The 19351-nt window shown below is 41.4% G+C and overlaps 2 protein-coding genes across 2 annotated transcripts; one reads left to right on the top strand and one right to left on the bottom strand.

Annotated features, from left to right (window-relative positions):
• Positions 1 to 236: 236 nt before the first annotated feature.
• On the bottom strand, positions 237 to 4919 carry eci1 (enoyl-CoA delta isomerase 1). The gene is made up of 7 exons (XM_037089548.1): positions 4764 to 4919; positions 4064 to 4189; positions 3345 to 3472; positions 3053 to 3199; positions 2846 to 2967; positions 2514 to 2692; positions 237 to 1214 (listed from the first exon to the last, which is right to left on the bottom strand). The coding sequence occupies exons 1-7, from the start codon at positions 4804 to 4806 to the stop codon at positions 1048 to 1050; spliced, it is 912 nt and encodes a 303-aa protein (XP_036945443.1). The 5' UTR covers positions 4807 to 4919; the 3' UTR covers positions 237 to 1047.
• A 2704-nt stretch (positions 4920 to 7623) lies between these two features.
• On the top strand, positions 7624 to 12653 carry LOC119014407 (growth hormone secretagogue receptor type 1-like). The gene is made up of 4 exons (XM_037089547.1): positions 7624 to 8152; positions 8886 to 9061; positions 9683 to 10493; positions 12073 to 12653. The coding sequence occupies exons 1-4, from the start codon at positions 8014 to 8016 to the stop codon at positions 12375 to 12377; spliced, it is 1431 nt and encodes a 476-aa protein (XP_036945442.1). The 5' UTR covers positions 7624 to 8013; the 3' UTR covers positions 12378 to 12653.
• The last annotated feature ends 6698 nt before the right edge of the window (positions 12654 to 19351 follow it).

Genomic DNA, 19351 nt, shown 5'->3' with positions numbered 1-19351 from the left:
TAAAAGGTGAGACACATTTGTAAAGATTAATTGAAATATCAATTTTAATTCAGGAACCACTGTCTAATGTAGAAAACTGCTACTGCAGAATTAAAAATCATTGCAAATAAAACCAAAACTCTGTTGCCTTTAACTGATAGTAATATGACTTTTAGGATTACCTGGGTATCCAAAAGCAAGACTCTATTTCATAATGAACCCTGAGGATCATGTTAAGACAATGAATGAGAGCAATGTGATATTTTGATTGCTGAAATTTATTCTTAAATGACAACAAATAAATCCACTGACCACATGTAATACACTCACTGTTTCAGACATTCTGGCTAAAAAGTAGTTAGAAATTTTGACTGTATATAAATCTGTTAGAGATGACAAAGGCTTCAAATGCTCCCAAGCTTACAGTAAGGCTAAGGCCAGCTAGGCACTTGAAATAGTGGACTCCTGCCTGTGATGTTAGTTGACAGTTCAATAAACACCTCCCCCAAAAAGCAACCGGTAAGTGTGTGCAGCAGGTCTGTCAAGCTTTGGATCTGTCCACATGTAGAAGGAGTGTACAAGGGGCTGTAGTGAGACTGAGACTCACAAAAAAAGAAAAAGGGTGAAGGGCGGTGTCTCTCTTTAGCTTTTAGAATAAATACAAAAAACTGTAAACTGTAGTTAATTGCAAGCTAACCTGCTTGCTGTTGACTACAGTTTTTTTGTAATCCGCAAAACATTTCTGGAATGATGGTTTTTGGGTTAACTGTTCCTTTAATGACTATTTGACTGCAACTGCATATTTTCTGTGTGAGAAAGGAAGCCTGACATGGGTGTGGGGATTAGAAGATTTGTACGGTCAATTTATGTAATCATATACCTTATTCTGCACTAGGTGAACATTGGCAATGAAGGCTACAAAAAGGTGTAATAAAGGATCTTAACACAACTGACACAAATGAAACCAAGACACTGAAGGCTGATGTGTTTTCTTGCCCAAAATCCCTGTGTATGCATGTATGTATTTATGTGTATGTGTGGGTCATTTCATATGTTTCCCGCTCTCCTCTAGCCCTTTCTCTTTTTAAGCATCTCCAGATACATGCCGATCGACTTCTGAATGGAGTCTTTGGTGATAAACGTGACAAAGTTTTTGATGTCAGCCTCCCTGTTGGACGTCAGCTTGTCGATAGTTGGCTTCCTCATCATGGACTTGGTGATCTGTCTGGCGTGGGCTGGGAAGTGAAAAGATGGACAGAACCAAGCATCATATTCTGACCTTTAACTTTAAATGGACATTAAAAACTCAATTTTTGCTCAGAAATCAGTACGTTTTCAGTGTATGTTTTCACTTGTGTACTTATTCGGTCAAAACTCTAAGAAAAACGTGCATAAAGGTAACTCCAATAACCAGCCAAGGACTCTGAAGCAGCCAAGACAAATCGAGGACTTAGTGCCTAAAACGGGCTACTTCTGCCAGATGGATTCGGTTTGAGTATGAAAAGAGAGAAAAATGATGACAGAGTTTCCCACAGAATGGCCATGTAATGTGGTGTCAGTTGTTGATTTGAGAATGAGAATCAAAAATCAACTTTTTCAGCATTGCTTTGAAAGTTTGCTTACAAAGTGTTGCTTTCAGCATCCACCTTAATGCACACAATGGCTTGCCTCGTCTTTTTGTTTCTCTCTCCAGTACGTTTGCTCTGTTGACTGTCTTTGTCAGCGGCATGTTTGTAAAAGTTGGACAAAAAACACACCTTTGGACTTGAAAAACAAGTGCACTTACAGCTTGTACGAAACAACAGCATAGGAAGGCCTACATTATATAACCGAGGTCACAGAGGGCGGTCGAGCGCAGGCAGATTGTCCACTGGTTAATCTATCGTGGACGGTGTCGTTCTCTTCACAGATAAACTTCATCATCTTATCCTATTAGACATTTGTGTGAAACTGTGTACAAATCATCCTTGGATGGTTGAGTAATGTCAAAAATGTGTTATGTGAGGTCACAGTGACCTTACCTGCCAAAATTTAACAGGTCACCCTTGAGTCCAAGTGGACAACTGTGACCAATGTGAAGAGATTCCCTTAAGTGTTCTTGATATATTGCTTCACAAGAGTGGGGCGGACCATGGCTACCGCTGGTGTGGAGGAGTAAAAAATGCTAAAATGTGTCCCCAATAATACTTGGACAGCTGTCAATACACCTTAGTGGCCTGCCCAAGTAAGTTCTATGTGTGGAAAACACTGGGTTACATTTCTGATATGTATTGCTATCTGGATATTAAATGACACATATCAGGATGAGATTTTGGTCGTATCACACAGCCCATGGTAGCATCAGCCTTTATCTGACATGTGACTGTGCGACTGAAGGACACTGGAAGACGAGCACAAGTGCACAAAAGTGTTGCCAGGCAGGACAGTTCTGCGATATAACGATTTATTTTTAATGTATAGTGTGCATCTTAATGAGGTCATTTAATGCTACGCTTATCATGAACCTTCTATTTTTAAATGTGAGTGCAATGTACCTGGAATAGCCAACCACTTGGTCATTGTCTGTTCGGCTGTGGTGAGGACCTGGTCCTCAGGTACCAGTTGGTCCACCAATCCTATCTTCAAGGCCTCTGAAGGACTGTAGAGCAGCCCCAGCTCCAGAGCCATCTCTGTGTTCCGGTGGCCCACTGTGTTTGTCATAGTGTCCTTAAACCTGCAGCAGTAAGTTCTTAGTTACTTGATTTACTGTGAAGAGGTCTAACAGATATCTAAAATAAGTCATGGAGATTACTGTAAATTCTAACACTATCATTGTCAAGAACATGACCTCAACAGAAATTTGCTTTGCCATGCTCATGAACCTTACCAAAAAGGTGCTACAATGCCGAGCTGTGTCTCATTAAGGCCGATGCTGTAACGAGGGTTGTCCGCCATTATCCTGTAGTCACACGTGAGGGACATCAGACATCCACCTGCGGGACTGGAACCCTGTAGAAGCAGCGATGAGGTCGGCCAAAAGCTCATCTCCAATACATGTGATTTTCCTACATTTATGTTCGCATTTTATACGTACGTTGATTGCAGCTATAACGACCATGTTGGAGCCGTAGAGCTTCAGCCACATCTCCTGAACAGCCCTCCAGAACTCTGCACACCTCTCTGGACTCTTCTGGTACATCTCCATGATGTCCAGCCCGGCTGAGAACACCCTGGGCTGGCTCTGGATTGAAGAATTGAAACTTTAAGGAACATTTCCTCCAATGAAATTAGTACCCGCTATAATGCACTTCAACCACCTAGTGATACAAAAACAGCAAAGGGCAAATGTTTAATCTCCTGCACTTAACAGTGACGTTATACTGTACCGAGGTGATGATGAGGCCTCGGCAGCTCTTATCCAGCTCCAACTTCTCTGTTGCGATGCAGAACTCCGTGAGGAAATCTAAACTGAGGCTGTTGACTGGTGGGCTCTGCATCCGCATCACCGCCACGCCTGCAGAGACATAGAGACATAATCTTTTAGCTTTATCTGTTATCTAACCTGCTACTCCGTAGTCATCTGCTAGGAGGAGAACATGCCTCAACTCTTTAGAACACCCTTTTTTCAATACAAGAAATTTATATGAATGCTGAATTCCCCTCCAGTGCTAAGGGGCCATCCATATGGAAACGCTTTTATGTGTAAACATGCACGTTTTGCATCGTTTTGGCCAATCGCTAACATGGATCCTGTAAACACACTTTTCTGAAACCTGGTCTCAGGGTGGAAAAATTCGAAAACACTGCCCTTGATGCCATCGCCCCACACCTCAACTTCTAGCCTTCGACCTCTTACCCACCTGGAATATGAACTACAGCCTGTTGCGGCGTTTACAATGGATCCATTAGGAAGCAAATATTCTTGAAACGATATCAAGGAAGACGGGGGAAAAAAATATTGTTTTGGTACGTGTGGACATGGCGGCCTAAGATTAAAGAACCCCACAGTGTTACGGGCTCCATGTGTGAAAAGGGGCATTAAAATAAGACAGAGACGTACTGATAACAGAAAACAAAAGAAAGAGTGAGAGGGCAAACTCTTTACCGGTGCTCTGGTCAAAATCCACTTTGATCTTAGATGAGGTAGAGTTGTTCCTCTGCTGAGTGATGAGGACAGGAGACATACACACTCTGCCATGACTGCTGCAGGAGGACCGCTGTGAAAGAAGAGCTGCGCGCACGCATGCACATGCACATGCACACGCACGCACGCACACACACACACACACACACACACACACACACACACACACACACACACACACACAGTGTTATTGTCTGTGAGGAAGTCTGCTTACAAACTAGTGTGAATCTGTGCAACTAACACAGCATTACAGTCGTTACTGTTAGAATATCTAGTGTGTTTTTAACACTTTAAATGATTTTCATACATTGACACTATTTTGTCAACACTAGCCCTTTTCGGGCACTTCGGTCTTAATTGTTTTTTCACGCCTTCACTTTTATATCAATTTGGCAATGACATAACCTGGTGTGTTTATGTGAGGTAAGAACAGATACACCGGCATATAGAACTTTATGACAGTTATAATGTTATTAGCTAGAGTTGAGCGTCCTGTGACCTTTGGTCCAGTTTCTGCGGGGCACAGCTGAGCTAGCAAAGCTAACAGCCGGGGACGAGTTTGACAGGAGTTATATTTCACAAACTCTGTTGGAATAATCGCACAAATACGCGCGTACATCTTCAATTCTTTTTAACAATGTATCCACACACGCACAGATACCTGTTAAGCCGCACTTGTTCCTCACTGCAGCCCTGAGTGCCATTGTTTCCCTGCTCAGTGTACGGCTGGAGACTGCAACACTGGACCAGGGAGCTTCTTCCTCTGTTTCTGATTGGTCAGCAGCGCTTTAGGAGCACCAGCGCCACCCTGCGGTTCGGAGTGGGAGGCAGAAACTGTACCGCTGTAAGGCTGCTGCCTATAGAGAGACATGAGAGGATGATTTACTGAAGAGAAGAGGTGTGTGAAGGGGAGGAGAAGGGGACGGTGGGTTACAGAAATGTTACTTATAAGAGTTACAAAAGGTGTTGGTTTAGATTGTCTCTCATTGCAGATCTCCTTTAGCAATCCACCCTTTTCTTCCCCTTCAGTCCTGCATGTGCAGGGAGTCTCGCGGTGTTAATATGGTGCTGTTGATAAATGAGAATTTTGTGCCATGAGGCACAGGTAGTTCACTACTACATGCCTGTAGTTAATGTTGTGGAATTTCAGCTCCCTTGACCATTCAGGAGAGATGAGAAAGACTGAGAGACATCGATGACTTATATTGCGATAGTTTATATGGTCATGGAGGATGTCTGTTTGCACGAGTGATGCCATGATAATCCAGACAAATGCTCAAATGATATCCACAGCTCAGGAAGCATCCCTCCTGTAAACAGTTATCTGTTTAACAACAAGGCAAGGGAGGATGATGCAGAGTTCCTCACCTCTAGCCAGAGTGGAGGGAAAGGAGGAAAACAGGGCGCAGACAGTTAGTCTACAAACATAGATAAATCGAAGGCCTCCTTACGGGTTTTTCACAAACAGTCAGCTTTGCTTTGGCTTAGTTTGTCAGATGTCTGTTCTGTAGACACATCTACAGTGGCTTCGAATAACTAGGTCGCAGAGACCATGAGATATACACACATAGAACAGACATCACTATCCTTAACCAGACTTTAATGTTTGTACAGGATACGTATGACCTCCTGTCGTATAGAGACAGAATGCCTCGGAGAATCATATTTTTCTCACATAGTTGTTACTTTTCAGAATAAAGTACTAAGAATATAAAAAAAATGTTGAATACAAGCTGTAAGAATAAACCACTGGATAGTAAAGGATTAAGGATAGTGATGTCTGTTCTATGTGTTTCCAGTCTTTTGGCTTGTGAGCTTCTGATTAGTTCTAGTCCAGTTCGTCTGGCTTGCAAATTAACAGTTGAGCAGTTTCGCCCTCGACTCACCTTCTAACTGAATGCTCCGTTTCAGTATCAATTTAAGGTCCCACTCACAAAAAGCTCAGTCTGCTCTGATTGGTCAGCTCTCATAGGCCTGAGCAGGCACCACCCATCATGTTTCCACATCACCCCTTGCCGTGGGCTGTGATTGTACAGTAGTGACAACACAACCTTAAATTTCTGAGGCTCATTTAAAGGCACAGTATGTGAATACTAGCTGTGTGCCTTTCTCCATAGACAGTGCGTTTTGATACTGTCATAGTATTTATGTATATAGCACCTAGATCTGCTGTACCGATTGAATGTGTCAAACGCAGATGATTGGTAAAGGAGAATGAGGACGGATGAGCTGGACGAGGATCAGTCATGTGAGGAGGTCAAGGAGGCCGTTTTGTGAAAGACAGGAGGACAGCTGGTTGTAGATGGCACGCTCCAGGGTTTTAGAGAGAAATGAAGGACAACATACAGGTCTTTAGTTTTGGATGTCAGCTGAGGGTACAGTGGGTTTCTTTCAAAGTTGCTTTACTGTAGCCATCTTGAAAGGAGCTGGAATATAGCCTGAGGTGAGGGAGGAGTTGATCAGGGTGATGAGGAACAGCAAGATGTCGTGAGAAATGATTTGGAGAGGGGAGGAGGGAATCAGGTCAAGGGAACAGGTGGTGGCACGGTTAGACATCGCTAGTGTGAGAACATCTTCAGAGGAGAGAGGGCTGAAGCAGGTAAGGCCATCAGAGGTGAGGGCGGGGGAGGTGCTTTCTGGATGGGCACAGGAGTAAATGGGGAGCTGTTGTCTTTTGCTTTCTTGTTTCCTGCGGTTGGAGGCAGAGGATGTTTGACAGGTGGAAGGCAGATTTGGCTGCATTATATTATCAATATTAACAATATCCTGGGTTATTCAATTTCTGCCAATACAACCTGATAAATCCTAAACTTAAAGAAAAGGATCAGAATCCTCCACATCTGCCTCTTGTATACTTTGTATGTTGTATGTTATAACTATATTGATTTTCTGAAACTACTGTGATATGTAAATCACTTAGCAGGTTGAAAAGTCATGAAAGTAATTTTGCGGGAAATACTGATCTGCTGGTAAACATCTATACCTATAAGGTGGCAGTAGACAGCAGGTGGTACAAAGTGAGAGAGAGACAGAGAAGCGAGTGGAGGGCGAGCAAGGAGAGAAATAGATGTGTGTCTGCGTGGAGTGTGTAAGTCACGGCCAGAGCACAAGTGTGTGACTGCTGCAGAGACACACTGGGCACCGACGCTTCTCTCAACCTGTGAGTACGTTATTTTACCTTATTCAAAGTTCATGTTTGTACGTGTAGGTGTGTGTGTGTGTGTGTGTGTGTGTGTGTGTGTGCGCGCGTGTGTATGTGTTTACTTTTGAAGCTGTAAACAGAAATGTGCAGTTTTATGTACAGATTGCTTTTTTGGGTGGATGCAAAGCAACAATTTGACCTTTTGATTGACTTATTTTCATTTCAGTTTCTCTAGGGCTGTGTTAATATAGATGTATATATATATATATATATATATATATATATATATATATATATATATATATATATATATATATATATATATATATATATATATATATATATATATATATCCATCTCAGAGTTCATAAAGGTTTTTATTTTACAGATCAAGAACCAATAAGTAACATCAACATAACATAAATAATGACATGTAGCATAGATTTAAACCCTGGGTTAAACTATCTTAAAGAATACCTCGTCTATGCATGTGTGTGTGTGTATTCATATCTATTTAGAGCATGCTTTATGTAGAATGCATTTGTAAGTGTGATGACTGTGTTTTTTTGTTTTCTTCTGTTGTCCTAACCAGACAGCTCTCTTACACCCTGACCGTACTCTTCAGTGTTAGCCGTGATCGAGCGCCATAGGAAATCCATCAGCATGCGTCACCTCTGCTCCCTGTAACCTGGGACACACACCTCTCCCCCGCTGGGTTTTTCCCCTTTCACTTTTTTTTTTCCCCTGTCCAGCCACATCCTGCATCATCATGGATCTTTTGGAGTTGTTGGGAGACATGGGCAGCGGCTGCAAAGATGAAAATTGTAGCCTTGCATCAGACTTCGCAGAAAACTGCTCGAACGAAGACTGCCAGTGGGAGGAATCTGATTTTGGGATGATCGAGTTAGGTGGGTAAAAAAAGTGTCAAAGTCAAAAGTGTCAAATAAGTACTAGTGCATGTTGTTTTGAAAATGGAAATCAGGAAATCATAGATATATCATTGTATGGGTCAATATGTTTTTCCCTCTATGCATCAATGTGAATATTTTTTTGTTATAGACTTTTAATCCTGAAAAGGATCCTTGGGCCAATTATTATAAATCAATTACTTAATTCTCAGTAAGTTAACTTTAACATTAAACAGTAAATTGGTATCGGCCCCAAACAATAAGAGTCAGTCAGGCTCTAGAAATTATTGTGCTGCAGTTATATCACAAAAAGAATGTGATAAAAAACAAATTGGATGCAAATCCCAACTTCACATATGCAAATATGCAGTGGGAGAGATTCTTGAGATTTGGAGGTGCCAGTTTATTTTTTTTTTAACCGTTTAACAGAGTCAAGCTAGCTGTTCCCTGCTGTTTCCAGTCTTTGTGCTAAGCTAGGCTAAATAGCTGCTGTCAGTGCCTGCATATTTACCGTACAAATTATGAGAGTGGTATGAATCTTCTCATCCAACTCTCAGCAAATAAGCAGATTTCTCAAAGTGTCAAACTACACCTTTAAATTTTCTCAGGCTAGCTGTTCTCATAATTTCAAGTAAATTTCAATATATTTCATTCCTTCATTTGGATTTGTGTACAGTTGTGAAGCAAATACTAAGTGGTTCTGATCAAAGCCTGTCAATGTTTCATATTCTAGTGTGTGTGACTGTCATTTACATTCTATTGATGCTCTTCGGCCTTCTGGGAAACATACTAACCATTCTGGTGGTTTGGCTCCGCCCTCACATGAGAAGCTCTACCTACCTCTACCTGAGCAGCATGGCTGTTAGTGATCTGCTGATACTGCTACTGCTGCCTCTGGATCTATATAAGGTACACACACACACACACACACACACACACACACACACACACACACACACACACACACACACACAGCAAACCAAAAAAAAAGAACCTAATGGATTTTGGCTTCCTTTTTAGAATTGTTTTCCAGAGGTGGTTTAAATTAGCCTGCGGGGAAACTCTGCTGCCAAATCAAGTTTTCTTCTATTACACTCAATGGTCATGTCATACCCAGAGTGTTCTTAGATCATTCTTCTATCATTTCCTCTGCACAGTCACGATGGAAAATCAAATTATACTGTGTGTGTGAGTAAATACCACATATTTCATGGTTTTAGAGTTATTGTTACAATTCCAATTCTTTATGTATCTTATTTTTACCTGAAAAAAATCCATTGCGAGCGAGTTGTGAATGATCCTGTTTAACTGGGTCAAACGCATCCATGCTTGTTGCCTTTTTTAAAAATATATTTCACAAATGAATGATAACCTTGACTTGCAATCCCTGGTGCCACTCTGTTTTGTGACATGTGTGTATGCTGATGTAACACCTGAGGAAGGGTGTGTGTTGTCATGAGGTGCCATGACAACACAGCCAAAGCTAAAGATGTTGACGTGATGGTGAAATAACCGTTGTGTCTCTCCCAGCTCTGGAGGCCCACATCCTGGCCCTTGGGCGACCTCGTCTGTAAGCTGACGATGTTCCTCTCCGAGTGCGTCACCTTCTGCACCATCCTCCACATCACCTTCCTCTCCCTGGAGAGGTACCTGGCGGTCTGCTGGCCAATCGCCGCCAAGACCTTATTAACACGGCGCAGAACCAGGGCTCTCATTGGCTGCCTCTGGCTGGGGGCGGTCGTCAGCGCAGCGCCAGTGTTGGTCATGGTTCGAGTGGAGGTAGTTGGGGGGGAGGAGCTAGGGCTGGGTGGGTGGAGGGAGGATGGAGGAGGGTGGACAAGCAGGGAAGGAGAACAGGGAGGATTCATGATGGATGGGAGAGGAAGTGGACATGCGGCCGCAGCAGATGGAGGACTAGAGGGAATAAATTGGGAGGAAAAAGAGAACAAGTGTTTTGGAGAGAAAGAGGAGAGGAAGCTGGGAATAGAAGGAATAGACAAGAGAAAACACGGAGACGAGGGAGGAGGTGAGGAGGAAGAAGAAGAGGAAATAGAAGTTGATGGAGAGCAGCAAAATAAAATGAGAGAAGATGAGGGAGGAGGAAGGGAGGACGGTGTTGATGAAGGTCACGGCAGAGAGTTTGAAGCTAGAGAGTGCCGCTTTACGGACTACGCTTTCTCCTCTGGCCTCCTGTCAGCCATGACGATTGTCTCCAACCTGTACTTCCTGGTACCCTTCTGCATCCTGGGCCTGGTCTACAGCCTGATTGGACGGACACTGTGGCTTCGTCCAAAAAGCAGCCGCAGAGACCAGAGTCACCGGCACACTGTCAAAATGTTGGGTGAGCGACACACACTGTCCACCACACACCCCACAGGCACTTCCCTTTATTTTAAGTGAAAACATATAGAAACAAGTGCTTATATAAAGATTAGTTTTGACTGAATATTAGAGCTAACCATGCTAATTGAACTCATTAACAAACCTAACGGGCGGTGGTTATTTACCTGGGTGGGCTTCTGCTGACAATCTACTATCATGTTGTTTTCTAACCTTTGGCGCGTGATGCCTTGATTCTACAACTGTAGAAGACATAGACAGGAAGTGGTGACAGCTCACAGTGTAGCCTGCCATGCTAAATTTGTATCCTGTTCTGCTACATGGCTAAACGGGAAGAAAATTTTTTTCAGTTGATACAGATAACCAATAATAATTTCATATTTTTGTATTTTAAAAATAAGTTCATCACCTGTAATTTATGCACCCCCGAGGGTAAAAAGACTGAGATGTAGCGAGCAAAGATGGACTAGTTATTATTCAAAGCTCAGATAAAAACATTTTGGTAAAACTTGACTTGCTGTCTCCTCTCTGATCACTCGAGGAATACATATTGGAAGTTATATCATGAACACAACTTAGTGTTTGTAAATGCTGCACTTGTTAAGTCAACTAAAACAAATTGGCTTTGTATTCAGTTTTTATTTTCTTGCTGGCTATAATCTAATTATCTGCCGAAAAATGAAAATTTTCCAGTATTGGGCCGATAATCTTTTGGTCCAATATATACTGTGTATCCTTACTTATGTGTGCTGAATATTAGACCAGGATTGGCTTACAATCCATTTGTGATGTCACAAATTGTGCTCATAGGCCCGCCTTTTACAATTTGATTTTCATTTAGCGCAGAGGAAATTTACGTTGTTCACAATGACTGTGAACGCAACTCTGCACATACATCATTGTGCACAGTGAAGCTCAAACATTTGACTGTAGGAACACAGACATTTTACTGGAGGGGAATCTGTATTGCTGGAAAGAGTGGAAGAGAGTGGTCTGGAAACCACCTGGAAAACAAAACTAGTGTCACAACACCTTCAATTGTTGTGTCACTGTAGATATGGATGTGCAAAAAGTGTTATGTTCTTTCCACTTGCTTCTTAATCAATGCACATTTCTGTTTTAAAAATGAACTTCGATTATTAAATGTACATTTCTTAAGCATCAAATACACTGCATTTAGGCTCCTACAGCAAATTTAAGCAGAAATAAGTGATGGGGCAGCAGAGTGGCTGAGACAGAGACACATTTCACCCTGTTGCAAGACACTGTACCGTCAAAATGATTTCGAAGCTGATATTTTAAGAAAAAGTCACATAATATTGCTTTAAACACAGGTATGCATAAACAAGGTTATAACTATGATAACAAAAGATTGACAACTGAGTTTGTCTCCCCTAAAACTGTTATTCAGCTCAAGTTTTGTTAGCATATGCTACAGTTGGTACAGGTTTGGTTGCTTAAGGTGGTACAGTGACCTCCTGCTTAAACAATTGATTTCCTTTGATTAGACGGTGCTGCAGATGTTTCAGATAGAAATGATTCTGATGTCTCCCCTCTCTTTTCTCTCTCCACCCTGCCAGGAGTGATCGTCTTGGCCTTCGTCCTGTGCTGGCTTCCCTTCCACGTGGGCCGGACGATTTTCTTTTTTACCCACGATGCTTCGTTTTTATACTCTCTGTCCCAGTACGTCAACCTGGTGTCCTCTGTCCTCTTCTACCTCAGCGCCGCGATCAATCCCTTGCTGTACAACCTGATGTCGGCCAGATATAGACACGCTGTGCACAGCCTCCTACGCACACAGTCGCACACACAGTCTCATCGCCTGCGCACGCTTACGGCACACCAGTCCACGACCACTCTGTCGGGGCAGACGTGGCACACCTGAATGGACGCACACGCTGCAGGCAGGAAACAAACGGACAAGCAAACACAAATGTGGCCACTGTTTAAATCTTAATTGGTTATGGTAAACCATGTACAGTGTCTATTATGAGTCTGATGAATTGGTTCATTTTTGTGTTATTTTTGTGTGTTAAATCACTAAGCTGCTTGGCTGCTGTTTCACAGACATCACTGATGTCAACAGCATCAGAAAATACGATTAGATATTGTTGCTCAATTTATTTACAAGACCGCTGCACCCACAACACTCACTAAAGGTTGTCTAACTATCAACCAAACTCTAGAAATGAGTCTCAAAGTTGCACAATGTAGTTTGTTGTATCAGAAGATGGAATCAGAATGATAATGATTGATTTTCACTGGCCAGAAATAGTTTACACAGGCTCACCGGCCAACAAGCACTCAGTCTACCATCTAACATGAACGAATCTGGCAAGTCCCAAAGCTCCCAAGAAGTCTATTTGGCATTCAGTGTGTGGCCTGCCGCTCAGCTCGTACAGCAAGTATTAAGTGCAGCGAGTTAACTAGGGCTAACTGATTGAAAACACTTTTCAATATGTATATTGATACTGATGAAATTTGAAGTGTGTGTTACTTAAATTATGGCCTGCTAAAAATATATCCTCACGTTCCACAGATGCACACGCTCACACACATACACACACACACGAAATAGGGCTATCATTTTGATTCATGTAGTTTCATACAGGCTGATGTCTTTTATGTAATATATATAAGATTGTGTGTCCTGGTGTGTCAGATACTGACATAAAAGCCTTTATTTGATTCTCAGTTGAGATTTTATAACCTCTGTGCAGGAGGTTATGTTTCCACCCATGTTCGTCAGAGTGGATCACCTGAAGGCTGGTGGACAGATTGGCTTCAGGCTTAGAGACACTTTATTTGATTGTGCCGGTAACTCACGGCCATTTTGGACATGATGTCTTTTTTTTTTTTTTTAGAACTTTCTGTACAGTTTCAAAATGTAAAAAATGATCGGTAATTTACTCTCTTTTCACTTAATTTTCTTTGTAGCGTCTCACATCTTGGTTTGTCGACAATATGGTTCATATTAATATCGACTGGTTTGACTGTGATTATAGCACATTTTGTAAAATGTAAAAAGAAAAAGGATTTGCCATACTTCTCTTTTTGATGTGTTGCATGTACACTATATTGCCAAAAGTATTTGCTCACCTGCCTTGACTTGCATATGAATATAAGTGTCATCCCATTCTTAATCCATAGGGTTTAATATGACGTCGGTCCAGCTTCTACTCTTCTGGGAAGGCTTTCCACGAGGTTTAGGAGTGTATTTGTGGGAATTTTTGGCCATTCTTCCAGAAGCACATTTGTGAGGTCACACACTGATTGGACATGAAGGCCTGGCTCTCAGTCTCTGCTCTAATTCATCCCAAAGGTGTTCTGTCAGGTTGAGGTCAGGACTCTGTGCAGACAAGTACCGTTCTCCTGGCAACCACCAAACCCAGACTCGCCCATCAGATTGCCACAGTCACAGTACCACGCTGGAATTCACTGAGCTCCTGAGAGCGACACATTCTTTCACAAATGTTTGTAGAAACAGTCTGCATGCCTAGGTTCTTGCTTTTACACACCTGTGGCCATGGAACATTGGAACGCCTTATTAACCGTACATATTGACCTTACATACATTACATTAACCTTATTACACATTATTAGGATGGGTGAGTGAATACCTTTGGCAATATAGTGTATATGAGGCGTTCACTATGATTAATATCAGTATAATAATCAGTCAGGTATTGTTTTGTGAACTGTAAGATATGTTTCTGTGCATGTTTGGCTACGTTCATTTGTTATTGTAGACCTTTCTTGCTGCTTATGTATGTAAAAACACGACCAATTTCACCAAATGCTTTGCTTTGCCTCACATTTTCTGTTAAAAGTTGTACTTGGACACACCGGTTAAACCTGGAAGAGCATTCATATTAGGTGTGAGCAAGTACACCATTATTTGTACCTGTAACCGTTCAACCAACTAAATTAATAATTCAGCAGTGGTGGGCGTGGCTGCAACTTGTACATTTAAGCCTATAGTTGATATAGGTTTGTTTAGGAGTGGCTTTCTTTATTCTTTCTTGAAAACTTTTTACTGAAAGCCTTAAAAATGAGCATCAGATTACTGTGATTAAACAGATGAGTGAGAGGACTACTTAGAGAGCAAGACTTTTACTATACTTGACTACTTGAAACTTCAGTCAGCTACCCAGTAATCACATGTAGGCTACAAATATTGACACATTTTACCAATGATATGTGTTTGTGTAAAAAGTACATTATCTGTACTAGAAACTGGGGGAGACTGTTACGTACAAGCAACCCCGGCTGGAGTCCAGACCAATATGTGTGAATTATTACTAGAGAATAACTATACCATGGCTTGGGTTTGTAATATTCCTGTGAGACACCTTGTCACATAATTGGTGTCTATATTACTAAAGAAAGGAACTCCACACTTCACGTCAATTATTGAAAAGAGCCAAAAGGTTCTGAACCACTGGCTGCAAAGGGACTAGTCTCTGAAGGGTTCTGCTCACTGAGGAGGGAGGTACGTCTCATCCCATCTGTGCTGTCAGTATACGTTGCTGAAGCAATATGTACATCTGCTGCTCAGCGATTTCTTGTAGAAGAACCTATTTTGACCTCATACCCTCTGGTGTTTGCATGTTTGTTTTCAGGACCAATTGTCTCTCTCTGCCATTGTCAGCGAATCCCCACCAGCCCTGACTTAATCTCCTTTAGGGACAATGTAGCTTCTACTCCCACAGCAGCATTTTAACAGAGTTCTTTAGTTGGTAATATTGACTGGAAAAAAATGGGGTCCTAGCCGCAGAAATCCCTTCTGACAAAAAAAGCAATGTGTTCGACACACTTTTCAAACTGCTTAATGCTAAAATATGTTATGATTACACTTAACATAATTCTGGTTATTTTGCAGTAATCCACAGAAAACCTGTTTCAGGTGGGATTATCCCAGATTTGCTGTATTAGCTAGTTGTTACTCAATTACCGGTATGTCAGAAATTAGTTCAGAGAAGTTTGACGTGTGTGTTGAGCACAAGTAATTAGGATTAATATTAAATCTGATGGGGAAATACGATGACATCACCTAGTTTGCATCAAACCGATCCAGCAATCACTGTAATGGAATGAAATCAACAGACAACATTTTTACCTTTACTTTTAATTTTAATCAACTTTTCAGAAAAAAACAAAAATGTAGCCTGATGTTATATATTAAACAATTATTAACAGTAATGGAGATCATGTGTTTTAAACAAACTCTTGTGTAGAATCAGTGAATTATCTAAATAGAGATGATGGAATTCAGCATTACAATCGGAGAGATTTGTGCATTTACATGATCACAGAAGTAAAACTGTCAGAGCAGAACAATAATTCAGATGAAAAAAAAAATGTGTTTTCTGCACTCAGCTTTAATTTATATGGTTACCTGCATACCCTTAATCTTGTATATGTAGCGACTTTGACCTGATTGTCTGACGCGTTTCCTAAAAGAAGTCACCGATCTTCAAAAATAAGTTCAATCATTTTACTAACAAAACACGATGATCAACTCATGATAAAATGCACAAACTCATAATCAAAGTAACCACACTGATCAAGGACAAATAGCGGTTATCAAAAAATATGGCAAACTAGCTCACCCTCTCTCTCTCTCTCTCTCTCTCTCTCTGACAATGAAAAATGAACAGGTGCCTATATTAACTAATAACCCCGCCCATATCCACATGACCCGCTATCCCACTACTCAATATGACCACATAATAAAAAATCATAACCAAAACAAACACCCAAAGATAACAATATTCAATCACCTTGTAACTAATAGAGAAACACCTACATATTCATTCATGACTCCTACACATCAGCCCCTAATCATTAGGTTATGATCCATAATAATTACCCACATTCATATCAATATGAGACACGAACCACTAAAATGTTAACATTCAAATTCCATAATTCATATTTTCTTCTTTCTTCCTAAATCAATAAAGCCAAATGTCACTGGCACTCAGAGTCATTTTAGCCATCATTCTGTGGTATGTCTTCCAGTAAAAATCAAAGTCAAGATGGAGGTCAAAGAGTCACAGTGTGTAGTAGCTGCTCTTCAGCCAGCTTTGGTTTCCTGTAGCAGACAGATCTTCGTTATTGGACCAGGCAGCTGCTCTTTGCTTTAATCCGCACCTGACACACAAATCCTCTTCTGTCTGGAAAAGTATGCAGTACTTTTCCCATGACCCAGGAATTTCGAGGTACTATGTTGTTGTTGCACTGAATCATGAGTCCTTCTGAAGTCTTCTCTTCAGGTATGAAGCGCACTGCTCAACAATTTTCTTGTTATATGGCATGCTGAGTTCCTTGTTCCTTAATGGTAATTTAATCTGGTAATGGCCATTCACCTGCTTTGCTGAATTTGTGACCAATTCCATAAACTTTTGATCCTCTCTTTACATTCCAGATTGTTCATCCACACTGCATTCTTAAGCTGCTGCTGCCAGTTCCTCCAAATTCACAACTGAAACTCTGTTTACTGATACCTCTAGCTGCTTACAATCCATTGCTTCCTCACCTTCTCCTTTTAGAGGTCCATTCACAGTCCAGTCCAGCATTGTCCTGATTGCATATGGTCCACCATTTACACTCTGAATGACTTTCAGTGGTCACAAAGCCTTAGGAACATGTGTCCCAATCAGCAGCTCAATTTCTGCATCTATCTCAGGCAGATGTACAGATTTCAAATGTGCCCACTGAAGAAGATCCCTCTCTCTTTGATTGTTTCCCCTGTGGATAGACATACACTCCTGTGTATTAGTCTTGGGCAGTTCACAAAAGTTGTCACCTTCTAAACCAGCAACCTCCAGTCCTGAGAGAATGTGGCCACTCACAACTTTCTCTTGGCCCATGGTCCACAAGAGAATATGTGCCCTCTGTGCAAAAGACTGCTGTACTTCCTTGATCTTGGAAAGCATATGTGGTAATGATCTTGCTGCCTTACTTGGACTTAACTTGCACGGGAACAATGGGAAGCTTACAATCCTCATCACCAGCCCCTCTGTGCCCACTTGACACCAAGGTGTTGTCCACTGCCACCACTGATTTCCCTTCTGCTTGACTAAAGTTCTAAAGTTCTTCTCCTTTTCCTTTGGAGGAATGTGAATTATGCCTGGATGTCGGAAACCACATTTTGCACAGGTGATCCTTTTTCTGCAATCTTTGCTGATGTGTCCAATACACAAACAGCCAAAACAGACACATTTTACCCTTAAGAAGCACATCTTCTCTTTGTGGGTTCTTTTCTCTGAGGGCACAAATCCAATATGTGTCCTCCTCATGTCCTCCTGTAAGTTACAGTTTGTTCCTTCCCTTAGGTTTCAGGTTGAGTTTGGTTCACCACAGGAGCCTTAGTGGTGGCAAAGCTTGTTTCTTTAATGCCAGAATGAGGCTGTGGTCTCTTTTTGATTATACCTTTATCGATTGTTGCTCAGGGAGAATCTTGTATATTTCCAAACACTGGGTCAGTTAAGATTCTCACTTATCTCTCAATAAAATTGGTGATGTCACTGAATGTAGCTCTTTGATTGCGTTTCTCATGCAGTTCATAGGCTACAGTTCTCCATTTGTCTCGGAATTCATAAGGCAACTTCCAATGGTAAGCATATTGGCAGGCAGATCTAGGTCATGCACATATTCCACCCCTTCCATGGCATTAGAAAAGCCTCTGAGGACAACGCTATAGTCCTGGAGAGTCTGTATGTCTTCTGTCTTGATAGGAGTCCATGAAAGACCCCTTTCCATATATGCAGAGGCAACTCATGTACTAATGTTAGCTTTAACATAGCCCTCTCACTAGTTCCTTATGTTGACCCCTGGTGTACTGCTCCAGGAAATACACTCTATCGCTGCAGTTCTCAGTATTTCTCTCCACACCATTCTCAAAAGCTCTTATGCATGCATTATATCTTAGTGGATCCCCATCAAAAATGTGGATTTCTGTCCTTGGTAATGATGAGAGGCATTGCTGTTCAATTAAGAGGGTAGTTCAAGGTGTATGCATATTGAGGTTGTGCATTCTCTTTAGCATTGTGATTCACTGAATATAGGTTGGGTTCATTAAGGCACAGGCTCATAGTGAATGAACTCAGGTGCAGCTTTCTCTTCAGGCCTTGTTCCTGGATCCAAGCAGTCATGTTTAGTTACCCTTAGTTTCACTGACATTTGTGGAATAAATAAATTTGTATTAGCTTTGAGAGCTTTTATTTGTGATTTTCCTTTTTCCAAATGTGATTTCATTCCATCTGAATGCCTAGTTATGGAACTCTTTCCGCTTAGGATGCTGTGAGACCTTAACACATTTAATTTTGCCATATCTGCTGTGATGTCTTCGTCAAGTGTGAGCTGCTCCCTTTTCCTTTTCAGATGTTCCTCCAGTTCATGTTTTTCCTTTAATAGTTTGTCTTGCCACTAATGCTGCCAAGTCAGCCTCTATTTTCAGATGCAGACCCTCTTCCAGTAGCAGAGTTTTTGCTTCCCACATTTGACACACTGTAACTTAGTGTTATGCCATCTTGCATATCCTCTGTACTGAGTATTGATACAGGTTGAGTTGAAACTTGAGGTTCATCCTCTGTTGGACATTGAGGCACTTCCTTATTTGTGGCAGATTGAGGCTGTTATTTTGTTATGATTCCTCTGATTCACTCAGCCACCTTTTAACATTTTCTTTAAATGTGTTGCTGTAGTTCAAGATGCTGGAAAACCATTCGTTTTGTCTATTTTGTTCATTCTCCATGAGTGAAGGAATCAAAACCTCTGGTGATATGGTATCATTTTCACAAAGCTGATTTAATTTCTCAAAATGAGACAGACATGTGAGACATTTTCCTTTGT

Source organism: Acanthopagrus latus, chromosome 23 (genome assembly GCF_904848185.1).
Source record: "Acanthopagrus latus isolate v.2019 chromosome 23, fAcaLat1.1, whole genome shotgun sequence".
NCBI lineage: Eukaryota > Metazoa > Chordata > Actinopteri > Spariformes > Sparidae > Acanthopagrus > Acanthopagrus latus.
The sequence above is the reverse complement of the archived record's forward strand: the minus strand, read 5'-3'. Positions and strand labels throughout refer to the sequence as shown.